This window comes from Cyprinodon tularosa, unplaced genomic scaffold, assembly GCF_016077235.1.
Source record: "Cyprinodon tularosa strain WSP-4 unplaced genomic scaffold, ASM1607723v1 ctg1138, whole genome shotgun sequence".
NCBI classification, from domain to species: domain Eukaryota; kingdom Metazoa; phylum Chordata; class Actinopteri; order Cyprinodontiformes; family Cyprinodontidae; genus Cyprinodon; species Cyprinodon tularosa.
This window is the reverse complement of record NW_024037935.1, coordinates 126,119-150,660: the sequence shown is the minus strand read 5'-3', so window position 1 is coordinate 150,660 and position 24,542 is coordinate 126,119. Positions and strand designations below refer to the sequence as shown.

The following is a 24,542-nucleotide window of genomic DNA, read 5'->3' as shown; positions in this document are numbered from 1 at the left end:
TCAGCCATTTGGAAACTGCCCTCTCCACATCCTTCCTGGTGATCTGGCTGGTTAAGGCGTTCTTCTTTAAAGCTCCTGCAGGAACATGAATATGTTATGGTTACTTCCTGTGCCAACACAACTCTCATCAAGGATTGTAAAGTCAACTATGTTGAAGTGATATTCACCCAAAACTGATCACTTTTATATTAATCACTCAAGGTAGTCACTTCCGCTTTGTAGCAAGTGAATTTGCAAATGGCTATGACTGCAGGGAAAACCTGAACTACAGAATCTTGAGGGTTCGAACCACCATGAAGAGAATGTGCATTTGGCGTGATGGTCTGGAATAAACTCCAAAAAGAGCTGAAGCAATAACCAAGCATGAGTCTGTTCTACCCATGTTGTTTTTCAACATGTACGATGATGAGGAGGGGAGGTGAATGGTATTAAAACTGATTGCTGTGGGATTTGTGGGTGTGTACACTCACCGGCCACTTTATTAGGTACACCGGTTCAACTGCTCGTTAACACTTAATTTCTAAGCAGCCAATCACATGGCGGCAACTCAGTGCATTTAGGCATGTAGACATGGTCAAGACAATTTTCTGCAGTTCAAACCGAGCATCAGTATGGGGAAGAAAGGTGATTTGAGTGACTTTGAACGTGGCATGATTGTTGGTGCCAGAAGGGCTGGTCTGAGTATTTCAGAAACTGCTGATCTACTGGGATTTTCACGCACAACCATCTCTAGGGTTTACAGAGAATGGTCCGAAAAAGAAAAAACATCCAGTGAGCGGCAGTTCTGTGGGCGGAAATGCCTTGTTGATGCCAGAGGTCAGAGGAGAATGGCCAGCCTGGTTTGAGCTGATAGAAGGGCAACATTGACTCAAATAACCACCCGTTACAACCAAGGTGGGCAGAAGAGCATCTCTGAACGCACAGTACGTCGAACTTTGAGGCAGATGGGCTACAGCAGCAGAAGACCACACCAGGTGCCACTCCTTTCAGCTACGAACAGGAAACTGAGGCTACAATTTGCACAAGCTCATGGAAATTGGACAATAGAAGATTGGAAAAACGTTGCCTGGTCTGATGAGTCTCGATTTCTGCTGCGACATTCGGATGGTAGGGTCAGAATTTGGCGTCTACAACATGAAAGCATGGATCCATCCTGCCTTGTATCAACGGTTCAGGCTGGTGGTGGTGGTGTCATGGTGTGGGGAATATTTTCTTGGCACTCTTAGGGCCCCTTGGTACCAATTGAGCATCGTTGCAACGCCAGAGCCTACCTGAGTATTGTTGCTGACCATGTCCATCCCTTTATGACCACAATGTACCCAACCTCTGATGGCTACTTTCAGCAGGATAATGCGCCATGTCATAAAGCTGGAATCATCTCAGACTGGTTTCTTGAACATGACAATGAGTTCACTGTACTCAAATGGCCTCCACAGTCACCAGATCTCAATCCAATAGAGCATCTTTGGGATGTGGTGGAACGGGAGATTCGCATCATGGATGTGCAGCCGACAAATCTGCGGCAACTGTGTGATGCCATCATGTCAATATGGACCAAACTCCCTGAGGAATGCTTCCAGCACCTTGTTGAATCTATCACTAGATTTCCTGAGGTGGGTGGCATTCTGATCAGGTGAAAAGTGAAGGTGAAAAGTTTCTTTCTCAGCGAGACCAGAGGATTCCTTCCAGGGCTTGAAGGACCAGCTTTATCCAGTGGATCTGTAGAAATCCTGACAAAGATTCACAAGAGAAAAACTGGGTAAGAACTTGAGGTCTCAAAAAAAAAACATAACTCAAAGTATTAAACTCAGAGGGGCTAGAGTACCCAATACTGGCAAAAGCTCTGGCGAGGAGATGGTGACAGTCTGGTGGATGCACTGAGATACTGAAAGAGAACAAAAACAACCCCCACAAACTCCTTAAATCCCCCTTTTCAGACAATTTACGTAAGACAATAATCAATAATAAATTCAATTCAGTTTATTTATATAGCACCAATTCACAACACGTCATCTCAAGGCACTTTACAGTTCACCAGATCATCCAGTCAAACTGATTCAAAGTTTTCTATCAAAGGAAAACCAGTTGATTGCATCGACTCAGTCATGATCAAATGTCATATCTTTGTATACTATGCTATGTACACTGACAAGTTTACTAAGAGGAACATTTTGTTTGTTTTATTAGCTTCTATTTCTGTTCAAATCAATTACATTTATTTGGAACGGATTTTTTTTTTGTTATTCAACCTTTAACCAATTGCTTTTTTTCTGTGGTACATAGAACAGAAAATCCCTTTGTCCCACAATGGGGAAATTCTGATGTTTACAGCAGCAAAAAGATTATACAAAAAATGTTGCACAAATATAGACCTTAGCAAAATGTATAAAAATAACATAATAGTGAAGAGTTAAAAGATAAAAAATAAAGTACTGTAATGTAAAGTGTTATAACAATACAAACATTGTTGTTAGGTTGTTCGAAAATTTATTTATCTGTCATCATTTGTATTATTTGTTAATTTTCTGGAATTAACAAATAAAAGTTATGGGTGAGTGGTGGCCTAGTGGTTAGGGCATAGAGCTTGGAATCCTAAGGTTCTGAGTCTCAGCCTCTCTCCCACAGACTGTCACTCTGGGGCCCTGAGCAAGACCCTTTACTCCACACTGCTCCCTGGGCGCCCCACAATGGCAGCCCACTGCTCTCCAAGGGGATGGGTTATATGTAGAGGTAAATTTCTCCAATATGAGATCAATAAAGTTCAATTATTATTATTAAATAAATTCCATTCATTCATCAGTTAATTCATTAATTCCTTCATTGTTTATAATTCAGCAGCAAAAATAACTTTACAGAAAGAAATCATATTGAATATATAATTTCATATCTCAATGTAAAGCATAGTGAGGGAAGCAGAAATCTTTTCATTAAAGGGAAAATACTGAGAAGAGGTAAATGTGTGTTCAGTAGAGATGGTGGGACAGCATGTTCCTACAAACCATCAAGAAGGAAGGTGGGAGATAACTGATTCACAGCTTTAACTGCATTAAATTATAGTACTAAATAATTTATCTTATAAGATTTAATCCTGAATTTGGGCTACGCTTCCCAGCCAGGTGGTGGCGGTAATGCGCCCCCGATACACACCAAGAAGAAGAAGAACAACAAAAGGTAAAACTGATTGCAGATGTGATTATTTAGGGGGGAAAGTGGACAAACTTCTAGTTTGGGCCGGGAAAAGAAGGGGATGACACAGAAGGCGGTGATTGAACTCAACAAACAAAGACGGCGGTAGGAGCTAATTTGGCGGATCACATAAGCTGTACATTGACTGTAGTAGCATGGCTTCTACATCAGGAGGAAGTAGTGGAAATGAAATGGAGTGGATGTTATCGAGGTCAGCAAGAATGAAAAGAGCAATCAGAAAGAGACATGAAAGGGCAAGAAGTTGGTCGGATGAAAGTGAGCTAGGAGCGGAAGGAAGTAAAAGGACAAAAATAAACCAGAGAGTGAGTTCACGGGAACAAGATAACAGTAATACAGAAGTGGAATACAAAGTTGTGGTGGAATTTCAGCAAGAAAGGGGTTATATTCATCCGATAAAGATAACCAAAGCAATAGAGGAAGAGATAGGGAAAATCAAAACGGCCAGAATCATGAACAACAGAAAAGTGATAATTCAAGCTATCAGTGAGGCACAACAACAGAAGATAATCAAAATGAAAACTCTGATGGGAGAACGAGTTAAATCACATATACCAGGTTTTATGGCAAGGTTGAGAGGAGTAATCTCAGGAGTTCCACTTGAAATGACAATGGAGGAGGTGAAGAATGAAATCAAAGGAGGGAAAATAACAAATGCCACCAGGATTAAAAGTAGAAGAGAAGGGGAACTCAAAGACACTATGGCTGTGATATTGCAGTTTGAAAATAACATGCCAGAAAATATACAGCTAGGATTTATGAACTATAAAGTTAGAGAGTACATCCCGAAACCGCTCAGATGTTTTACCTGCCAAAGAATGGGACACATTGCAAAAGATTGTAAGGGAAAAATTAGATGTGCAAGATGTGGAGGACCACATGAATTTGGAAAGTGTGACAAAGACGCCAAAATCAAATGCTGTAACTGTGGTGGTGAGCATAGTGCAGCCTATGGTGGATGTATAGTTCAAAGGGAAGCTAGAGAAGCCCAGAAAATAAAGATAACAGAAAGAGTTTCTTACGCAGAAGCATTAAAAAGAATAAAGAAAGATAGTAAAAGAGGAATGAGGCTGGGAGAAGTAGATCAAAGTTACACTTCTCAGAACACAAATCAAGGAATGAATGGTCAGAGACAAATACTAATGCCAACAACAAATACAAATAATACATGTTTACATAAATGTAAAATAGAGGAAAATACAATGATGGTGAAAAAAGAAAACTTTGTAGCATTTATATGTCATGTTATTAATGTTACAGTCCAAATGAAGAAGAAAAGTGATAAAATAAAAGAAATAGTAACAGCAGCAGGGAGATTCCTAGATATGAAAGAAATTCAAGCAGATCAAATACATACCATTTTGAGTGCCACTGAAATAACAGAAAATGGTCAGGATTAGGATACAAGCTTTATTGATGGTCATTCATATTCTACAATGGAATGCCAGAAGTATAATAGCTAATGGACAAGAATTTAAAAAGTATATTTATGAATTAGAAGTAATACCAGATGTAATATGTATACAAGAAACATGGTTAAACTCAAACTTGGATTTTAAAATTCCTGGATATAATATAGAAAGACAGGATAGAAGTAATGGTAGTGGCGGAGGATGTGCCACTTTAATTAAGGAAGGAATTGCTTACAAGAAAAACTCATTAAATAAAAAAATAGAATGTGTAAATATAGAAATATTTAATTTAAGGAAACATGGAAATATTAAAATCATTAATTATTATAATCCGTGTAAAAATCTAGATAATGAAATACACTATATTGCCAAAAGTATTTGCTCACCCATCCAAATTATTGGAATCAGGTGTTCCAATCACTTCCATGGCCACAGGTGTATAAATTCAAGCACCTAGGCATGCAGACTGTTTTTACAAACATTTGTGAAAGAATGGGTCGCTCTCAGGAGCTCAGTGAATTCCAGCGTGGAACTGTGATAGGATGCCACCTGTGCAACAAATCCAGTCGTGAAATTTCCTCGCTCCTAAATATTCCACAGTCAACTGTCAGCTGTATTATAAGAAAATGGAAGTGTTTGGGAACGACAGCAACTCAGCCACGAAGTGGTAGGCCACGTAAACTGACGGAGCGGGGTCAGCGGATGCTGACGCGCATAGTGCGAAGAGGTCGCCAACTTTCTGCAGAGTCAATCACTACAGACCTCCAAACTTCATGTGGCCTTCAGATTAGCTCAAGAACAGTGCGCAGAGAGCTTCATGGAATGGGTTTCCATGGTCGAGCAGCTGCATCCAAGCCATACATCACCAAGTGCAATGCAAAGCGTCGGATGCGGTGGTGTAAAGCACGCCGCCACTGGACTCTAGAGCAGTGGAGACGCGTTCTCTGGAGTGACGAATCGCGCTTCTCCATCTGGCAATCTGATGGACGGGTCTGGGTTTGGCGGTTGCCAGGAGAACGGTACTTGTCTGACTGCATTGTGCCAAGTGTAAAGTTTGGTGGAGGGGGGATTATGGTGTGAGGTTGTTTTTCAGGAGCTGGGCTTGGCCCCTTAGTTCCAGTGAAAGGAACTCTGAATGCTTCAGCATACCAAGACATTTTGGACAATTCCATGCTCCCAACTTTGTGGGAACAGTTTGGAGCTGGCCCCTTCCTCTTCCAACATGACTGTGCACCAGTGCACAAAGCAAGGTCCATAAAGACATGGATGACAGAGTCTGGTGTGGATGAACTTGACTGGCCTGCACAGAGTCCTGACCTCAACCCGATAGAACACCTTTGGGATGAATTAGAGCGGAGACTGAGAGCCAGGCCTTCTCGTCCAACATCAGTGTGCGACCTCACAAATGCGCTTCTGGAAGAATGGTCAAAAATTCCCATAAACACACTCCTAAACCTTGTGGACAGCCTTCCCAGAAGAGGTGAAGCTGTTCTAGCTGCAAAGGGTGGACCGACGTCATATTGAACCCTATGGATTAGGAACGGGATGTCACTTAAGCTCATATGTGAGTCAAGGCAGGTGAGCAAATACTTTTGGCAATATAGTGTATTTAAGGAAATAGGGAAAATACATAGAAGAGAAGTTTGGTGTGGAGATTTTAATGCTCACAACAGTCTATGGGGTAGCAAGAAAACGGATCATAATGGTGAAATGGTGGAAGAATTAATGGATGAAAGGTCATTAGTTTGTCTTAATAATGGAAAAGGTACAAGAATAAATATACATAAAAATTCAATCTCATGTCTAGATATTACATTAGTATCTGACTGTCTTGTTAGTGCATGTGAATGGGATGTAAATGGGGAATCTACACTAGGGAGTGATCACTTTCCAGTGAGTACAATAATTAATGATAATATAAATAGACAAGAAGAGTTTACATTAATAAGATGGTGCTTTAATAAAGCTGATTGGTTTAAATTTAAAACAAAATGTGAAGAAACAAGACATATAGTAACATTAAAAGGTAATATTGAAGAGTGTACAAATCAAATAGTAGAAAATATTCTAAATGCTGCAAATTACAGCATACCAAAAATAAAAGTGAAAGGTCAGAAGAAAGTAGTTCCTTGGTGGAATAATGAATGCAGTAAAACTATTAAAGATCGTAATAAAGCTTTTAAAATACTACAGAAAAATCTAACAATCGAAAACCTTATTGATTATAAAAGGAAAAGAGCAAAAGCTCGGAAAACTATAAAGGATGCAAAAAAGAAAACGTGGAGAGACTATTGTTCATCAATAGGTTCAGAAGTTAATTTACAGAATGTGTGGTCAATGTTTAGAAAAATGACGGGGGAAAAAGAACAATGTCAATATTCCATCCTTAGTCAGAGGACAGGAGGTATTGGTTTTAAATAAAGATAAGGCAGAGTTATTAGGAGAGACATTTGCGGCAGTTCATAGTGGTGATCACTTGACAAATACCCACAGAAGGCAGATGATTCAAAAACTTGGAAATCATAAAAACTCACTAGAAAAATGTCAAAAATATATGTCAACATTGGATATGAATATAACCATGAAAGAAATAAAAACAGTATTGAAAGGGACAGGATATTCAGCTCCAGGGGAAGACCAGTTATGTTACGCTATGTTTCGACAGATTCCGGAAGTAACACTGAAATTAATATTAGAATTATTTAATAAAATATGGAAAGAAGGAACAATACCAAATAGTTGGAAAAGGGCAATAATTTTACCATTTAATAAGCCAGGTAAAGATCCTTCCTATCCAAATAATTACAGACCAATTGCTCTTACTTCCCATTTAAGTAAATGGATGGAGAAAATAATGGTTAATAGATTAGGATACTATCTTGAGAAGAATAATCTAATAAATGGATATCAATGTGGATTCAGAACTGGAAGATCAACAATAGATGCTCTAACTAGAGTCAGTAATGACATAGAGAAAGCTTTAAAAATGAAGGAAATAATGATTATAGTATTTTTTGACATAGAAAAAGCATATGACTCACTATGGAAAGAAGGATTACTTATAAAAATGAAACAGATGGGAATAGGTGGGAGAATGTATAATTGGATAGCAAATTTTCTACTAAATAGAAAAATAAGAGTAAAAATTGGGAATGACTATTCAAATGAATATAATGTTGAAAATGGAATACCACAAGGTAGTGTAATTAGTCCAACTTTATTTAATATTATGATCAATGATATTTTCTATGAAACTGATAAATGTATAAAATCTGCACTATATGAAAAGATGGGGGGCCCATATGGATAAAAGGGGAAAAAAATTATTAAACTGTTGTAAAAAAATATTAAAAAAAGCAATTATTTAAAAGTTGAAAAATGGTTTAAAATGGGGTTTAAAAATTATCAGAACCAAAATTTTGCTATATGGTTGTCACAAAAGAAAGGAAGAAAAAAAAAATAGAAAAAATTAACATTAAAAAAGGGGACGGGATTTTGGGAAAAAAATTTAACAGAATATAAAAAATCTAGGTTTAGGGTTTGGGGACAGTTTTTTACTCGGGGAAAACAAAAATATAGATAATTTTAGAAACCAAATGAAAAAAAAAGTTATTAATATTTTTAAAAGGCTGTGGCGGGAAACAATTGGGGGGCAGAGGGGACAGTATTTTTAAAAGCATATACAGGGCTCTAATGGACCCATAATAGATTAGGGCCCAGCATTATATATGGGGGAAAGAGCTAAAACATAAAATTAAAAAAAAATAAAAAGGGTTTTACAGTGTGGGGTTTCAATAGGGTACAGGAGAAATTTAAAAACAACACCTATTAAATTGGGTTAAATTAAAAATTGAAGGGGGAAAAACCCCACTTGAAAATGGGAAAATTTTAAATTGCTTTAGAAATATTGGATGAAAATTAAAAGTAAAAATTTTAATCAGTAAATTTTAATTTTCTGCAAAATTTTTGGGGGGAATTTTGTGAAGTTAAAAGTAATGGATTTGGAGGGATGGTTAGGAAATGGATTAAAAATTTATAGACTAGAAGAAAAGGGGGAAATAGCTAAATTTTAAACCCCAATTAGGTTTTTTCCTCCATGGTAATCCCTGGGGTTAATGTAGATTTGCCCAAAACAATACAATGAAAAAAGATTGGAATATAAATGAAATAGGGATTTTAAAAAATGGGTTTTTTTATTTTAAAGGAAAATTTCATATAATTTAAATTTCCTTAAAATTTATACAGATGGTTTTTAAAAAACTTTAAAAGGTTATGTGGGTATAGGAATATATATCCCAGAGTTTAAAAAATGTATTCACAAAAGAATATCAGATCAATTGTCGGTATTTACAGCAGAAATGGTGGCAGTTATATTAGGCTTGCAATGGGTGGAGGAGATTCGACCAATCAGGGTGGTGGTGTGCACAGACTCTAAAGCAGTAGTGGAAAGTATTAAGGGAGAAGGAAATAATAGAAAAGATTTGGTATTAGAAATTCATCATATTTTATTTAGACTATATAGGGGTGGCATTGATGTTTGGTTTTGTTGGGTGCCGGCACATGAAGGAGTAAAAGGCAATGAAAAGGCAGATAAATTAGCTAAAAGGGCTTTAGAGGGGGAAATAACGATTTCAATTCCTTTTGGAAAAGGGGAAGGGAAATCACTTATTAAAAGTAAAGAAATGGAGGAATGGCAAAAAATATGGAACGAAGATAGGAAAGGAAGAAGATTATATGAAGTGCAAAAGTCAGTTCGAATTCGAAACATTAATGAAAGAAACAGAAGAGAAGAAATAATAGTTAGTAGATTAAGAATAGGTCATACCTACTTAAATGACATGCTTTACTTAATAGGGAGGAAAAATAGTGAGAAATGTGAGAAATGTGGTGAAAAAGAAAATGTAGAACACATACTGATGAACTGTAAGTTATATGAACACGAAAGGGAAAAATTAAAGAGAATAGTTAGAAGTATAGGGCATGAATGGAATCTTAAAGGAATATTAGGAAATGAAGGAAACATAACAGATATTCATAAACTAAGGAAAGCATTGTTTTTGTATCTTAAGAATACAAAATTAAAAAATAGAATCTAATAGATGTGAAGTAACGCTGCTACACACTCATGTACAGTAGGTGGCGGTATGCACCTTAAAGTTGCTTGTGATCCGCCATAATAGAAGAGAAGAAGAAGAAGAAGAAACTTCTAGTTTGATCTAGTTTTCCTGCACGAGGAAATTGTGTTGATAATACTTTGACTGCAAGCTCACAGTTATGCTGTAAATTGGAGTTTATGTTGAAACTTTAGGATTGTTTTCTCAGTCAGCCCATCTGTGTATAGGATTTCCTAAAAGCGCGTTCACGAGTCTACGGAAACCGCGGCAGACCAAACCAGATGAAAGTGCGCATTCAGCGTCTGCTCTGCCGATAATGCAAGCGTAGAAGAAGAAATGTGCTGTTTACCTGTGCAAAGAAAGAAACAACGAAAGAAAAATGTCTGAGGACTTCAGTGTTGAGGAAGAGCATGAGTTCTTTGCCGAGCTGAATGCGCACTTTCATCTGGTTTGGTCTGCCGCGGTGAACGCGCTTTCAGGAAATCCTATACACTACTGTTTATGCTCTAAAAACATTCTAAATGACTTCGTTTCAAGTAAATTCTGGACGCTACCCACTCAGGACCCTTGGAATACATTGGACGAGCAGTATGGAGGAATATTGACACGTTTATTGTGGACTTTTATGGACCTTTCTGCCTCGGGCGCCATAGACCTCCATTATTTGAATGTCAGCAGACAGCAAGAAGCCTCCCAGATCTCCAGATGCATTTGAGATATCAAAAAAGTACTCCAGTGTGTTGTTCAGCATGGGGGTGAGTAGAAAATGAAGGCTAATCATGTTTTGGGTGTACTATTCCTTTAAGATTTTACTTTATCACAACCTTTTACTACAACCACCAGTTTTAGTGAGTGAGGCAGACACCCTGTCTATTTTTAAGGGTAGGCTTAAAACTTTTCTTTTTTTTTTTTTTATAAATAAATAAATAAAAATAAAAAAATAAAAAACGTTCCTTTTTGATAAAGCTTTATAGTTAGAGTTTCCCAGGTTATCCTGAGCTATCTCTATAGTTATGCTGCTATAGGCTTAGACTGCTGGAGGACATAGGGACCTCTTTTTCATCATTCTGCTTCATTCTATCTCTATTCTCCCAATCTGCAGAATCTGTTAGTTCAATCTCTAACGTTCTGCTCTCTCTGCTTTTTCTCATAGTAGCTTCATCTGGTCTGTTCCTGTTTGGCTGCTACTCCATCATGCAGAGAAACATCAGCTGTGCTGCTGCCATCAACGCCTTTGTTTATAGATGTTGGAGATCGGCCTGTTTTTCAGTGTTGTCCTGTTTCTCTGACCGTGACTGGCTGGATGTGCTCTCTTCATCCTTTGACATGGGAGCTGGCTCAGAGCTCCTCTGCCTGGCTGTGTGTTTCCTGGACGGGCCCCCCTTTACAGTTACTTTTTGTATCTCTGCTTCTGTCTCCTTGAACCCCAGTTGGCCTCAGCAGATGGCCGCTCACACTGAGCCTAGTTCTGCTTGGTGGTTTCTTCCTGTTAAAAGGGAGTTTTTCCTCTCAATTGTTGCTACAAGCATGCTTAGTGTGAAGCATTGTCTTCAAGTCAATGAGTCGATGCAATGAACTGGTTTTCCTTGGATAGAAAACTTTGAATCAATTTGATTGTATGATCTGGTGAACTGTAAAGTGCCTTGATATTACGTGTTGGGAATTGGCCCTATATAAATAAACTGAATTGAATTTTGAGCTTTCGGTCAGATATACTTTTATCAGATCATATAGAATACAAAATGAGCAGACGGATTAAAAACAAATCAGTCCCGCCCTGATCATTTGCACTACATACTTTAGCGTTTGGAGGCCTACTCAGAATGCTACAACATCATTGATCAGAGTGAAAAAAGATACACAATAAAGCACTTTTCAAAAACAAGACATTTTTTCAGGAAAATTAAGGAATCTCTTTTAATGGTCACTTGTGGATTAATTTCAGATGGTTTACAAAAGAAGTAAATAGCAAAGTGCCTACATATCTCTGAAATTTTCATTCAAACATTTAACATCTCTGTCCTCATTCACTCTAATTGTAATGACTGAATCCTTAGTAACGATTATTTGGGTTATTAAAAGATAGGTGTACTTGGGTCGAAAGACTAAAAAATATTCAATAGCATTAGAAACACACAACAAACTTTTGAAACTAATATTCAACAAGTTCTTATAGAGATAGGAAGGAAGTGAAAATATATCAGGTGCTATTTAGTGCTATTACCAAAAAAAAAACAAAGATAAAATTCTGAAAAAATCTGAAATCTCAGATAAAAGTATGATATATATGCCCTCTGATCAAAGGATTTTATATATTTTTTTAATCTATATTACAGTTTTAAACAAGTTTTCAAAATGTAACTATTCTTATGATGACATTCTGCTCAGATCTACTGTGTACAATTTCCAGACTTGTACACCAGAGGGCAGCGCTGCTTTAGAGTACAGGTGCTGGTCATAAAATTAGAATATCATGAAAAAGTAGATTGATTTCAGTAATTCCATTTAAAAAGTGAAACTTGTATATTATATTCATACATTACATACAAACTCATATATTTCAGATGTTTATTTTGTTTAATTTTGATGATTACAAATGACAACAAATGAAAATCTCAAATTCATCATATCAGAAAATTAGAATATTGTGAAAAGGTTCAAAATTGATGGCCCCTGGTGCCACACTCTAATCAGCTAATTAACTCAAACCACCTGCAAAAGCCTTTAAATGGTCTTTCAGTCTAGTTCTATAGGCTACACAATCATGGGGAAGACTGCTGACTTGACAGTTGTCCAAAAGACGACCATCGACACCTTGCACAAGGAGGGCAAGACACAAAAGGTCATCGCTAAAGAGGCTGGCTGTTCACAGAGCTCAGTGTCCAAGCACATTAATAGAGAGGCGAAGGGAAGGAAAAGATGTGGTCGAAAAAAGTGTACAAGCAAGAGAGATAACCGCACCCTGGAGAGGATTGTGAAACAAAACCCATTCAAAAATGTGGGGGAGATTCACAAAGAGTGGACTGCAGCTGGAGTGAGTGCTTCAAGAACCACCACACACAGACGTATGAAAGACATGGGTTTCTGCTGTCGCATTCCTTGTGTCAAGCCACTCTTGAACCACAGACAGCGTCAGAAGCGTCTTGCCTGGGCTAAAGAGAAACAGGACTGGACTGCTGGTGAGTGGTCCAAAGTCATGTTCTCTGATGAAAGTAAATTTTGCATTTCCTTTGGAAATCAAGGTCCCAGAGTCTGGAGGAAAAGAAGAGAGGCACTTCATCCACGTTGCTTGAAGTCCAGTGTAAAGTTTCCACAGTCAGTGATGGTTTGGGGTGCCATGTCATCTGCTGGTGTTGGTCCATTGTGTTTTCTGAGGTCCAGGGTCAACGCAGCCACATACCAGGAAGTTTTAGAGCACTTCATGCTTCCTGCAGCTGACCAACTTTTTGGAGATGCAGATTTCATTTTCCAACAGGACTTGGCACCTGCACACAGTGCCAAAGCTACCAGTACCTGGTTGAAGGACCATGGTATCCCTGTTCTTAATTGGCCAGCAAACTCTCCTGACCTTAACCCCATAGAAAATCTATGGGGTATTGTGAAGAAGAAGATGCAATACACCAGACCCAACAATTCAGAAGAGCTAAAAGCGACTATTAGAGCAACCTGGGCTATCATAACACCTGAGCAGTGCCACAGACTGATCGACTCCATGCCACGCCGCATTGCTGCAGTAATACAGGCCAAAGGAGGCCCAACTAAATACTGAGTGCTGTACATGCTCATACTTTTCATGTTCATACTTTTCAGTTGGCCAACATTTCTATAAATCCTTTGTTTTTATTGGTCTTCAGTAATATTCTAATTTTCTGATATGATGAATTTGAGATTTTCATTTGTTGTCATTTGTAATCATCAAAATTAAACAAAATAAACATCTGAAATATATGAGTTTGTATGTAATGTATGAATATAATATACAAGTTTCACTTTTTAAATGGAATTACTGAAATCAATCTACTTTTTCATGATATTCTAATTTTATGACCAGCACCTGTATAGCCGCATCAGGAGGTGGAGCTTTGTTTCCAGAGCTGGCTTTCTGCCTCTGAAGATGACTTTTCGCTTCTAGTCCAGTTCTGGTTTCTCCTGCTGCTCTCTGGAGGCCAGGAAGTTCTCCACCTGGGGAAGGAGTAACAGACTGCTTTATGACGGACAGACACACAGATACTCTGGGTTGTAGAAATGCCAAGCCTCACACGGGAAGCACATTGCTGCCATCTAGTGGTCGAGGTAACGCCTAATTTTGCTTATTTGCAGATTAAATACCCATGTCTCTATTGTCCTTTATGAACCATTAGAAGTTATCTTTCATGGCTTTCTTTCACTTTTTTTAGTCTAAACAGACCAAAATGTTTTATAAAAGATGTGGAAGTTAATGGTGAACCCCAAACTTGATAACAGAGCGTTAGATCATCTGCAGGGAGAAGGGGGGGTGTTTGAACCGTAGGATAGAAGACGCTAACGGAGCAAGCAGATTACTGTGGAGTAGTTCTTCTCCTCGTGTCTCCCAGATCTATGCTCATCATCTTCAGAAGTTGCCATTTAGCATCTTCTGCTTTTAGTTTCAGTCCGGTACCAGACCAGCTTATGAACTCTGACCTCTGAATTGTTCTGGAATAGAAAGGCCACTGGACCTCAGTACTGCTGGAGCTGCTGACACGTTCCTACCTCCATCAGAGACTCTTTAATTTCGAAGGCCACGTTGTCTTTCTTGGCCTTCATGTCCTTCAACAGCCTGTGGAAGGACAGCGGCCCCAGAGGCTTCAGAGAGCGGTCCGCCTGGAAACAAAAACATTCAGAATGTCTGGAAGCTTAGATCGTTAGGCTTTTTTCATAAAACGGGTCTCCTGTTTTTCTTCACAGATTAATCCAAATGCTTTTTCAGGAAACTTGTTGCATGTGAAACATTTTATGACATATAAAATAATGCCTTGGATTAGCTTTAATGCAAAACTAATCTTGTTAACTAATCTGATGGATTTCATGTTATTATTTTTTGTATTTTTCCTGAATTTCAGGTCTCTGCATTGGTTAGGAACCACCCAGAACTAGAATGAAATATGCTGACTCATGATGGATCAGAAAGGAAATGATGCAGAGGGGATGGGATGGGCTGGACCAGACAGCACAGGGGGCACAGCAGGGCCATGCAATCTTAGGACCACGCTTCGCCATGAGCTGTACCTGGAACTCCGACCACAGGTCCTTTCCTGATATGTGCACTACTGATGGGATATGGTGGTGGTCCATGAGGTGATAGGTCACCGAGATCCAATCTGGCAGCAGAAATATGACCTGGGCCATGTCTTTGTCTGCTGGTTTAGATTGGTCCCTATGGAAACGATCCACCACTTTCTGAAAGGGATGAGAAATATGAGCCCATGCATCAACCCAAAGGTGGAAACAATTACAGCAGACGGTCTGAGTTCTATAGAACCAGGCGGGAAGATGCAAGTCCATGAAGAGGCAGGTCAGCCAGCCTTCCTACCTGCACACCAAGGGCCTCCAGCTTGGACCTTGGACGATTGGCGTTCAAAGGCTGATCGTCAAGCCTGAAGGTCACGCGTCTGGAATACAGGAAGTCACTTCGGTGCACAAAGGTTTCCTCCAGGACCTGTGGCGATACCACTCTTTGCTGCACACCAGGTACCCCTTCGTAGGTTTCAAACCGCATCATCCGTTCAATACCAGAACTCACTGGTTTCCAACTGTGAACTGAACAGAGCAGAACCAGAATTAGAACCAATTTGTGGTTGCCGTGACCCGGATGACTGAGAATTTACACCGGCATTCCTGAAAAGCTTTCTGATAGTGATCGTCCTGGAGCCAAACAGAAGTGCCTAAACATCAGAAGACAGTCAGAGTTTGATCTGATGAAGTACCCAGCAGGGTTCAGCATAGGCCAGGACTATGACTTCAGACCAGACTTGGTTTCGTCAGAAAGGATTGGTGACATGACTTGGAAGTGACTCGATGCTCCCTTCAAAACAAAGTTACTAAGCATAACAATAAGGAAAAATACCGATCCACATTGTTTCTTTGCTCATGTCACCATTTTTGGAAAGGCTTATTCTGCCTCTTAGATTTGGACCCAAGATTCTGCAGCTAACCGAAACGGCTTGTTTAAAAACCACTGTGCCCAATTCAGCAAACTCTGCTGTGACTTGATGTAAAGCTATTGCATGATAATAGCCTCACAACCATCATTTGAAAAAATGATTTCTGATGATTTGTGTTCTTGATTATTAAATGATTAAGAAACTCCCAAAAATCAAATCTATATCAAATTATACAAATAATTAGCCGTTTAATATCAGCGGTAACCATGTTTGACTGTATGAAGTAAGCAGACATGCTGAATGACGACAGCGCTCTAAGAGTGCTTTGGTGATGGGTCGGAGATTTAACACACTAGAACCAAAATGTTCCACTCAAAACCAAGCATGACCTGCTTCTGCTTTGCTCACAGAAGACAAATTAGTCCATTCCGTCTATAGTTCTCGTTCAGGAGAAGACTTACATAAAAGGGTCCCAAATCCATCAGAGTTGAAGCGCTCAGTAGTGACGTTCTCCACCATGTTCATTTCTCTCTCCTCCAAATCATCACTTCTGTTTTGGTACCACTCTTTTACCCTGGTGACCTCTGTGCCTGAAACATAGGATCATAGATGTAGGCAGAAGGAACAACCTCTGAACATTAAATTGTTTCTGTCTGACTAACAGTCCAGGTCTTTGTAGGTGGTTAATCTGCGGAGGAGGCCATCTTTGGTCAAAGCTGGTGAAAACCTCTCCAGCTTTGCCTTTATGAAGCGCGTCTCCTTCTTTCCCCCTGGAAACCTTTTCTTCAGGTCTGAATGACAGCAGGACAGATGTTTGAGGTTTGGAGAACTTCTTGAAATAAAATAATCAGTCATGCTTCTGCATTTACCTTCATGTGAGATGTTGATGTAGCTGACCCAAGACCTGTGGAGGACAAACTTCCTGGGAACAATGCCCTATTAAACAAGAGTTTACAGTTAATGGATGAATGGATGGTGGATGGATGAATGGATGGATGGGTAGATGATGGATGAATAGATAGATGATGCACGGATGGGTGGGTGGATGATGTGTGGATGTATCATGGATGCATGAAGGGTGGGAGGATGATGGATGGATGGATGGATGATGGATGGATGGGTAGATGATGCACGGATGGGTGGGTGGATGATGGGTGGATGTATCATGGATGCATGAAGGGTGGGTGGATGATGGATGGATGATGGATGGATGGGTAGATGATGGATGAATAGATAGATGATGCACGGATGGGTGGATGGATGGATGGATGGATGGGTGGATGGATGGATGGATGGATGGATGGATGGGTAGATGATAGTTGATTGAAGTTGTGTGACGGTTGAATGAAGCTAGGCGATGATTGGATGACGGCTGTATGAAGCTAAGTGATGGTTGGCTGATGGTTGTATGGTGTTAGATGATGGTTGATTGGAGGTTGGATGGTATTGGATGATAATTGGATGATGGTTGAATGAAGTTGGATGATGTTTAATGATAGTTGAATGAAGCTGGGTGATGTTAGATGATTGTTGTACGATGGTTGTATGATATTGGATGATTGTTAAATGAAGTTGGATAATGGTTAGATGATGTAGGATGAGTGTAAGATGATAGTTGGATGGCGGTTGGATGACCTGCATCAATTGGGTCATTTCCTTTGAACCTTCTTTTTCCCTTCTCAGGACCAGTTTGTCCAACTGCTGTTGGCCGAGTGCTTTTTGTAAGACCTTCTCCCAGAGGTTGCGGTCTTCAAAATTGAAGCACAAGTCCTGCTGACAGCAGAAGCATCCCGATCAGAGGGCTGATGTTCTATGTGGACCGGTTCTGACCGGGATCAGCTGCTGTGGACTCACCTTGCAGCCATCGATGCACCGCTGCATGTTGACATAGCAGTTGTAGTTGTCCCATACGCTCTCTATGGACTGGAAGTTCTTGTCGTTTGTGGGAAAACTGCTTCCTGTGAGGGGGTCGATGAAGAAGTTCTCCTCGATGTCGCATTTTCCCGACAGAACCAGAACCCAGCAGTGAATCCGAAGTCCTTCCAGGGGGTCAGGAAGACGTCGACTTTCAATCTGTTTGTGAAAACAAAAGCTAGAAGTTTGATGAGGTGCTGAGAAGAAGTCAGACGGGAACCACCTGACATAAAACAGGAAGCTGTTTGCTAACTTCCCTCTATGGAGCAAAAAGCTCCAACCCAACCTGGACCGAGAGGACCACCTCAATAACTGCACCAAGCAGCCTCTGACCCTCCAGTTGCCCAGAGGAGCTCTGTGAGGCAGGCTCCTGCATATTACTGGACATTATCATTCCATGATGCTAAACTGTGTTGAGTGTTGTTATTTTGAACCTGAGTGGAAGCCTGAATGGAGTGAGATTGCCACCTGCTGGTGAGCTTTTTCAGCACTTTGGAAACTTCAGAGCAACATCCTTGTGAGTGGCTGCATGTAGCTGGTGCTGACAGTTTCCTTTATGGTTGATGTTCTTTACTAACTTATCATAAGTAATCATTTGGTGTTCATTATGTTACACCAGTTTAATTTGTGTTGCGTAATCATATTTGAATTTATTAGACTGTTATTAGTTATTATGCTGCATCCTGTTAGCTTCTCACTTGCAAATATGCTGTGTGCTTAGTGAGGTGTTCCCATTATTTTAATGCTGTTTTATGTTTGGTTGGTAACTCTAGTATCTTAGATTTATGATCTGTTATTAGTCACCATTTTGACTTGACATGCTCCTGTTAAACATCTCAGTTGATTTAACTTGTTTGTAAGCCATTCCCATGAGCTGTTTGATAGTTAATAGGCATGTAAAGTGAGTTTATGGCAGCAGATGTCACTGCTGCAATATGTATCCTATGAGAACTCATGGTCTTAATCTTGTTGTGATTTAGACCACTTCTTCTTCTATAAGTCTCTTCATCTTTTACATGTTGTACAACTACTCAAACAGCTCAATTAATATTAAAGTGAAATTCCATCTTCCGTTTTCTGTCCTCATTGACGCCCAGCGGTGAGTGTAATACATTCACTGGTATTGCATTAGTTCATAGAAGCTTCTCTACAGTAATCATTCATATACGTTATGTGGTGGACAGAAGAAGCTCATGAGATGAAGACTGAAACATCTAAACTACAGAACCAAACTCCCGTCGGCTGGTGGCTGAACCCTTTTAGGATAAGCTGAGAGCCTGGAGCAGGGATCCCAGGACCTTCATACTCTGAGCATGCAGAAAGCTTCTGGACTGCTCCAGATCTGGCTGCTGTTCTGATTCTTCTCTAAGACCTCTAACTGAAGAGCAGAGGCTGCTCCTTCACTCAGTACAGAAATAGGATCAATCTGAATCAGGTGGATGTGCTTCACCGCTGGAGCTGGAAGATGATCAGACGATCTCTGAATCTTTGCTTATTTGCACCAGTTTTCTTTACCTCCTGTAGCTCCTTCTGAAGCAAAGCTGTTGTAGCTCCTTCAGCAGCTTCCTGTTCCCGCCTCTCCTGCTCCATCAGAGAGGCAGTTCCGAGCTCCTCCAGAAGCCTGACCACATTTTTCTTTTGCTGTCTCTGCTCAGAAGTTTCTTCCTGGACCTCCTGCACAGAATCACACAGGTATGCTGTGAGCCTACGATCTCTGAAACCAACAGGATGGAGCCCAAAAACCAAACTTCACCTCCGTGTCCAACAGGGGGCACTGCTGCAGGCTCTGGTCCAGCAGGCACATCTCTCTGGAGGCGTAGCCGCTGACGCAGTAGGCGTGGTAGTTCCGGACCAGCAGCATGCTGCAGAGCAGGGTGGCGGATTCGAAACAGGTGGCCTTCTGACTGCGCAACACATATGTGGGGGAGAACAGCTGTCTGGGCTGCAACGAGAGGTCCACATGTTAGAATCTGAAGACCACGGAGGTGTTATCTCAGTGTCAGGGTGGAAAGGCTCAACAATGAGCTTCCACAAAGAACTGATGCTCATCTCAACGTGAGAAGGCTTATGAGGCTGTCTGCTCACTATTTAGAGAGATCAGGACTTTTTCTGGTGGATAGTTTAAAGCCAGCTGGTGATTAAGAAGTGAATGTCCCTGAAAGGTCAGAGGTCAGAGCAGGCAGTGCTCAAAAGGATGGCAGACCACCCAGGAGATGATGGCAGAAATCAGCTCAGACCAATGACCTGCTAACAGCTGACGTTCAAAATATGTAAAAACTACAATCAAAACGTCTGCTGGTATCAGCCGTGTGATTGGCTGCTGGCTACAACACCCAGCTGTCAGGTGGAAGACCCTCCCCTTATTTCATTCTCTGTGTGCCGCAGAACAGAAACACACTGTCCCACAGCATAACACCCCCACCGCCATGTTTGGCACAGTTTGAGTGTGTGGCGCTCTCGCTCAGTCTCTGCCTGCTCAGACCGGGAAGGTTTCGCTGTAGGACATCCAGCTCAGCAATGAGGACAGCTGCTGTTTCAGTTGAAGCTGCTGACATCATTGCTCTGCTCTTCCAGCCTCATGCAGGAGCTGGTTGGTGTCCTTATGATACTGTATGGAGCCCAGAAACTGAAGGAGAAGCTTAACTCTGTTCTTGTTATCCTTCTAGACAGGAGGAGAGTTAAGTCAAAGCATCCAGGTTCATTCCTGTGTCACACTGACTGCGTATAAAGAGGGTCCAACTGGGCAGGGTGGGCAGATCTGAGTAGATTTTTTTTTTACTTCTGTCTCTGTGCTATACGCCCATTGGTTAGTTTAAAAAACAGCAGTGGTGCATTCTATAAAGCAAAGCTCCACTTAACGAGTCTGTGCAGCATCTCAAACCAGAACAGATAGAGAATGTTCATATATTAAAAACATAATGAGATCTAGGTATAAAGAAAAGAAAAATCCAGCAATAAACGCGGTGGGATGGTTTCTATGCTGACTGAGGCAGAGAGGTGATTCTCAGAGAGAGATCTGGGAAGTTTTTCTTTCTTTTTTTTCATAAAGAGGTTAGAGAGATACGCTGCGCTTACCTGCCCCAGATAAAGTCACTACTTTATCTGTTTTCTGTCTCCCTGAACTCCTATCATGGATTTAGTTTTCCATTTTAATGTTTCATTCACTATTTTTACACCAGTCTTTCCTGCTTACTATAAGGGCGACTTCAAGCTGACTCTTTCCCCAGCAGATTAACAGATTTTACTTTGTATTTTCCCCCAAATTGGATGGATTTTACTTTGTGACCACATCTCTCCTCCTGTCAGTCAGACCCATTAAATTGCTGCTAAGTTGCTGCATAGTCAGACTAAAAGAGACCTGGGCTCTCTCTTAGTCGAGCGGCGCAGCCCCCTGCAGGAAAAAACATCCCCTTTGATTTTCAATGAGCACTAAAAGCCACGACCTCTGAGGCACGATTTTCTGTTGGATCGGATGCAAAATCGGATTCGGTGTGTTTTGGCCTTAGCTATGCCCGAAGCAAGAACTGTTTGTCTGACGGTTTTTAATTCTGACTGAATGATGATACATGAGAAGCGATGTTGCAAGGTGCTGCTCCATACTGACCAACTCAGTCGGCGGCTCCAGAGGCTGCAGGGACAGGAAGTCGGCTACGAAAGAGGAACAGTCCTGCCAGCAGAAGAGGTCATAAAGGTTCGAGGCTGTAGGCTGAACCGTGGTGGATATGAACTTCTGAAAGGAAGACAGAATCCAGAGGAATCAGACCCGGAGCAGGGGGCAAAGGTCAAACTGCAGGGAGGGCTCATCCTTACCCTGACGCCACACTCATTAATGGGGCAGAGCAGCAGAGGTTTCCTCTCAGGATACAGGCACAGATACTGCTGCTGGAAGTTATCTACGATTTCCAGCAGCTGCTCCTCCTTTGGGGAGTTGATCCTGTAGGATTCAGGCCTGCAGAAGGACAAAAAGAGGCCCCTGATCAAACACGGTAAAATGCTTCCAGAGTGAAACCAAACTTTCTGTCCCTGTTATCGTCACATCCACAGAGCCTGAAGATCTACTGGTCAGTGAGAGAAAAAATCAAATCCTCCAGATGGACCTAAGGTTAACATCTCCTTTGATAAAAAGACGCTGCAGCCGCTGTGACCAGCGATGGATTAAACTGCTGTTGGTCTATGTGATGTACATCTATACCTGCCTTATCTTAAACAGACTCTGAACATCAGCTAATGGTCATTGCAGGAGTTACTCTGAAGGCTCACATGAGCTCCTCTGAAAGCTGCAGCTTGCTGAGATCCTCCTGCAGCTTCTCCATCTGCCTGCCTGCTCCAGTTGCCTCCATGGATGTTAGCTGGAATCTTAGGGGTCTGCAGAGGTTCCACATCACAAACCCAGAAAAAAACAAAGCAGATTGTTACATCAATGATCCTTTTCTCTTTAATGCAGCTTTGAACAAGACAGAAGCAGCTTAACCCATAGAACTACAGCTAATAGAACACACTTAAATCTCTGTAGCTCCTTATCGGACTGAAGGGAACATTTTATTATTGAATTATCTACAGAGGTGTCAAGTAACAAAGTACAAATACTTCATTCCTTTACTGAAGTAGAAATATTGGCCGCCTATACTTTACTAGAGTAATTCTTTTTCAGGCAACTTTTTACTCTACTCATTACATCTTTTAGCTATTATCTCTACTCTCTACTCTTTAGATTTTAAAAATAGACTCATTAGTTTTGTTTCATTTAAACTAATTTTCATTATGGCCTGTTGGTATTTAAAAAAAAAGTAAAAACATAAAAAAAAAAAAAAAATATTTGTTTCTTCCAGGCAATTAATGTCTCTGTAGTTGGACTCGGTACTGCCCCAACTTGTTGTTCACCACATACCTAAATCAATAGTTTTGATGCAAAGTTAAATTTGACTCTGTTACAATTAGTTATAAAACTAATAAAATGAAGTCTAAGGAAGCTTTCATCCAGAATTGTAGAAAACATTTTCCTTTAATAGTGTAGTGCTGGAAAGCTTCTGTCTTTAACATTTTATCCTGCATTACTTTTACTTTATACTTTAAGTAGTTTTAAAAATGATACTTTTACACTTTGAATGGATCCTCTAACTTCTACAAGATTGTCTTTAAACAGCAGGATTTATACTTCTACTGGAGTAATAAACATTAATGCTTTTTACACCTCAGGTTTGTTTTAGAAAATGAAAATAACGATCAATCCTCAGAGGTATATTTCAGATTCAGTTTTTCCTGCATGAGGAGCCGCTCCAATTACATCCCATAATAATTCAAACAGCAGACAGCCGCTGGGCTGAGATACCCATTACGTTCATTTAGCTCTAAAGAAAACGGATTAAATGAGGCGGATGGAAAGGTTGTGCTTTTTGTAAACATATATTTCTAATATTAATTCACCAGAATTTGGTTTTAAGGCTTACTAGACTAGATGTTGGCTTTTTAGACTAAATCTAGTCAGTAGTCTGGATTTAGTCCAGAAATAGTTGAAAACTGGGCTGTTTAGTCGCTCTGATTTTGTCCCACTACAGTTCAATAACAGACGTCGAAAAGACGTCAAAAACTGGGTTTTTAATGTATGATCAATGATCTGATAATTATGGCTTTTGATCTTTCAATTTTAAATAAAATTTAGACATCGTTAAGGTGTAAATCACGTCTTTTCAACAAATTCCGTGTCGTTGGGAACTTTTTTGAGATTCCAAATGCACTAATGAAGGTTAAATCCCAGGAGAGACGAGATCATCATGGCGGATGGGCTCCGACAACAACTTAAGTGACTTACAGGAGAAAAAGAAGCAGGTGAATGAGTTTAAAACAGTTCATCAATAAAACATTTATAGGTTTCTATGACAACATAAAGGTAGAGGTTATGGAGAGGTCAGGATAATGTAAGGAAGGTCGAGTAAACAGCTGGGCTGGAGGTAACTACACTGAAAAAAACAGCTCATAAGAGTTACTTAAAAAATATATTGTCAATATTTGCACTGAAATGATTTAAGTAAAATTGAATGCTGCAATATCAAGTAACACTCACTTGCCAGTATCAAGTGAATTTTACTTTCCATTAAACATAACAGTTGTGAAGATATTAAGTAACCTCTACTTAATTACATCCAAGTTGTAAGCTAGATTTATTTAAAAAATTGAGTAAAGTGAACTTGCATTTTACTCAATATTTTAAATAAATGTTATATCCCTGTAGAATTTTCTGTTATGAAGTAATTAAGTAGATTTTAATTATTTTCTCTGATTGACATTTACTTTGCTTCATTATGTTACATTACTCTCTAATATTAGGTAACCATTGCCATTTTTCTTATGGTAAATGTTACCAAATAAATTGAAATAAAAGTCTATATTCATTTTATGTACCATCCATCCATTTTCTTACACGCTTGTCTCGAGTGGGGTCTTGAGGGGTGCTGGTCCCTCTCTCCAGCAGTCAATGGGCGAGAGGCGGACAGGTCCATCGTAGGGAAACACAGAAACAAACAACCATTCATGCACACTCACACCTAAGGACAATTTAGAGAAGCCAATCAACCTAACAGTCATTTGGAGATGTGGGCAGTTTTGGTCTGTGAAAGGAAGCCGGAGTACCCGGAGAGAACCCACGCATGCTCAGGGGGAACATGCAAACTCCATGCAGAAAGACCCTGGGCCGGGAATCAAACCCAGAACCTCCTTGCTGCAAGGCAGCAGTGCTATCCACTGCACCAATCTCTCATGGGCCAGCAAGAAATTTGACA

The 24,542-nt window shown here is 40.1% G+C and overlaps 1 protein-coding gene and 1 long non-coding RNA gene across 2 annotated transcripts; one reads left to right on the top strand and one right to left on the bottom strand.

Moving 5' to 3' along the window:
* Positions 1-13,786: 13,786 nt before the first annotated feature.
* On the bottom strand, positions 13,787-22,168 carry LOC119795564 (dynein regulatory complex subunit 7-like). The gene is made up of 14 exons (XM_038303633.1): positions 22,027-22,168; positions 21,577-21,715; positions 21,371-21,496; positions 19,520-19,708; positions 19,282-19,440; positions 17,707-17,925; positions 17,488-17,622; positions 16,722-16,788; positions 16,515-16,643; positions 16,314-16,442; positions 15,282-15,508; positions 14,978-15,148; positions 14,462-14,572; positions 13,787-13,912 (listed from the first exon to the last, which is right to left on the bottom strand). Exons 1-14 carry the CDS (start codon positions 22,146-22,148, stop codon positions 13,859-13,861), a joined length of 1,977 nt encoding a protein of 658 aa, XP_038159561.1. The 5' UTR covers positions 22,149-22,168; the 3' UTR covers positions 13,787-13,858.
* Positions 13,795-18,831, top strand: LOC119795577. Its single transcript, XR_005282340.1, has 3 exons — positions 13,795-14,023; positions 14,812-16,671; positions 17,536-18,831. It is a non-coding gene; the product is annotated as an uncharacterized LOC119795577 (long non-coding RNA).
* Positions 22,169-24,542: the final 2,374 nt, after the last annotated feature.

Bases quoted from the DNA above. Each gene is read 5' to 3' on its own strand.
- LOC119795564 (XM_038303633.1), bottom strand. From the start codon at position 22,148: ATGTGGAACCTCTGCAGACCCCTAAGATTCCAGCTAACATCCATGGAG. The intron at 21,497-21,576 runs GTAAGGATGAGC...TCTTCCTTTCAG, and splicing joins TTAATGAGTGTGGCGTCAGG to AAGTTCATATCCACCACGGT. The intron at 16,443-16,514 runs GTTAGTCAGACA...CCTATGTTTCAG, and splicing joins CACCTACAAAGACCTGGACT to GCACAGAGGTCACCAGGGTA.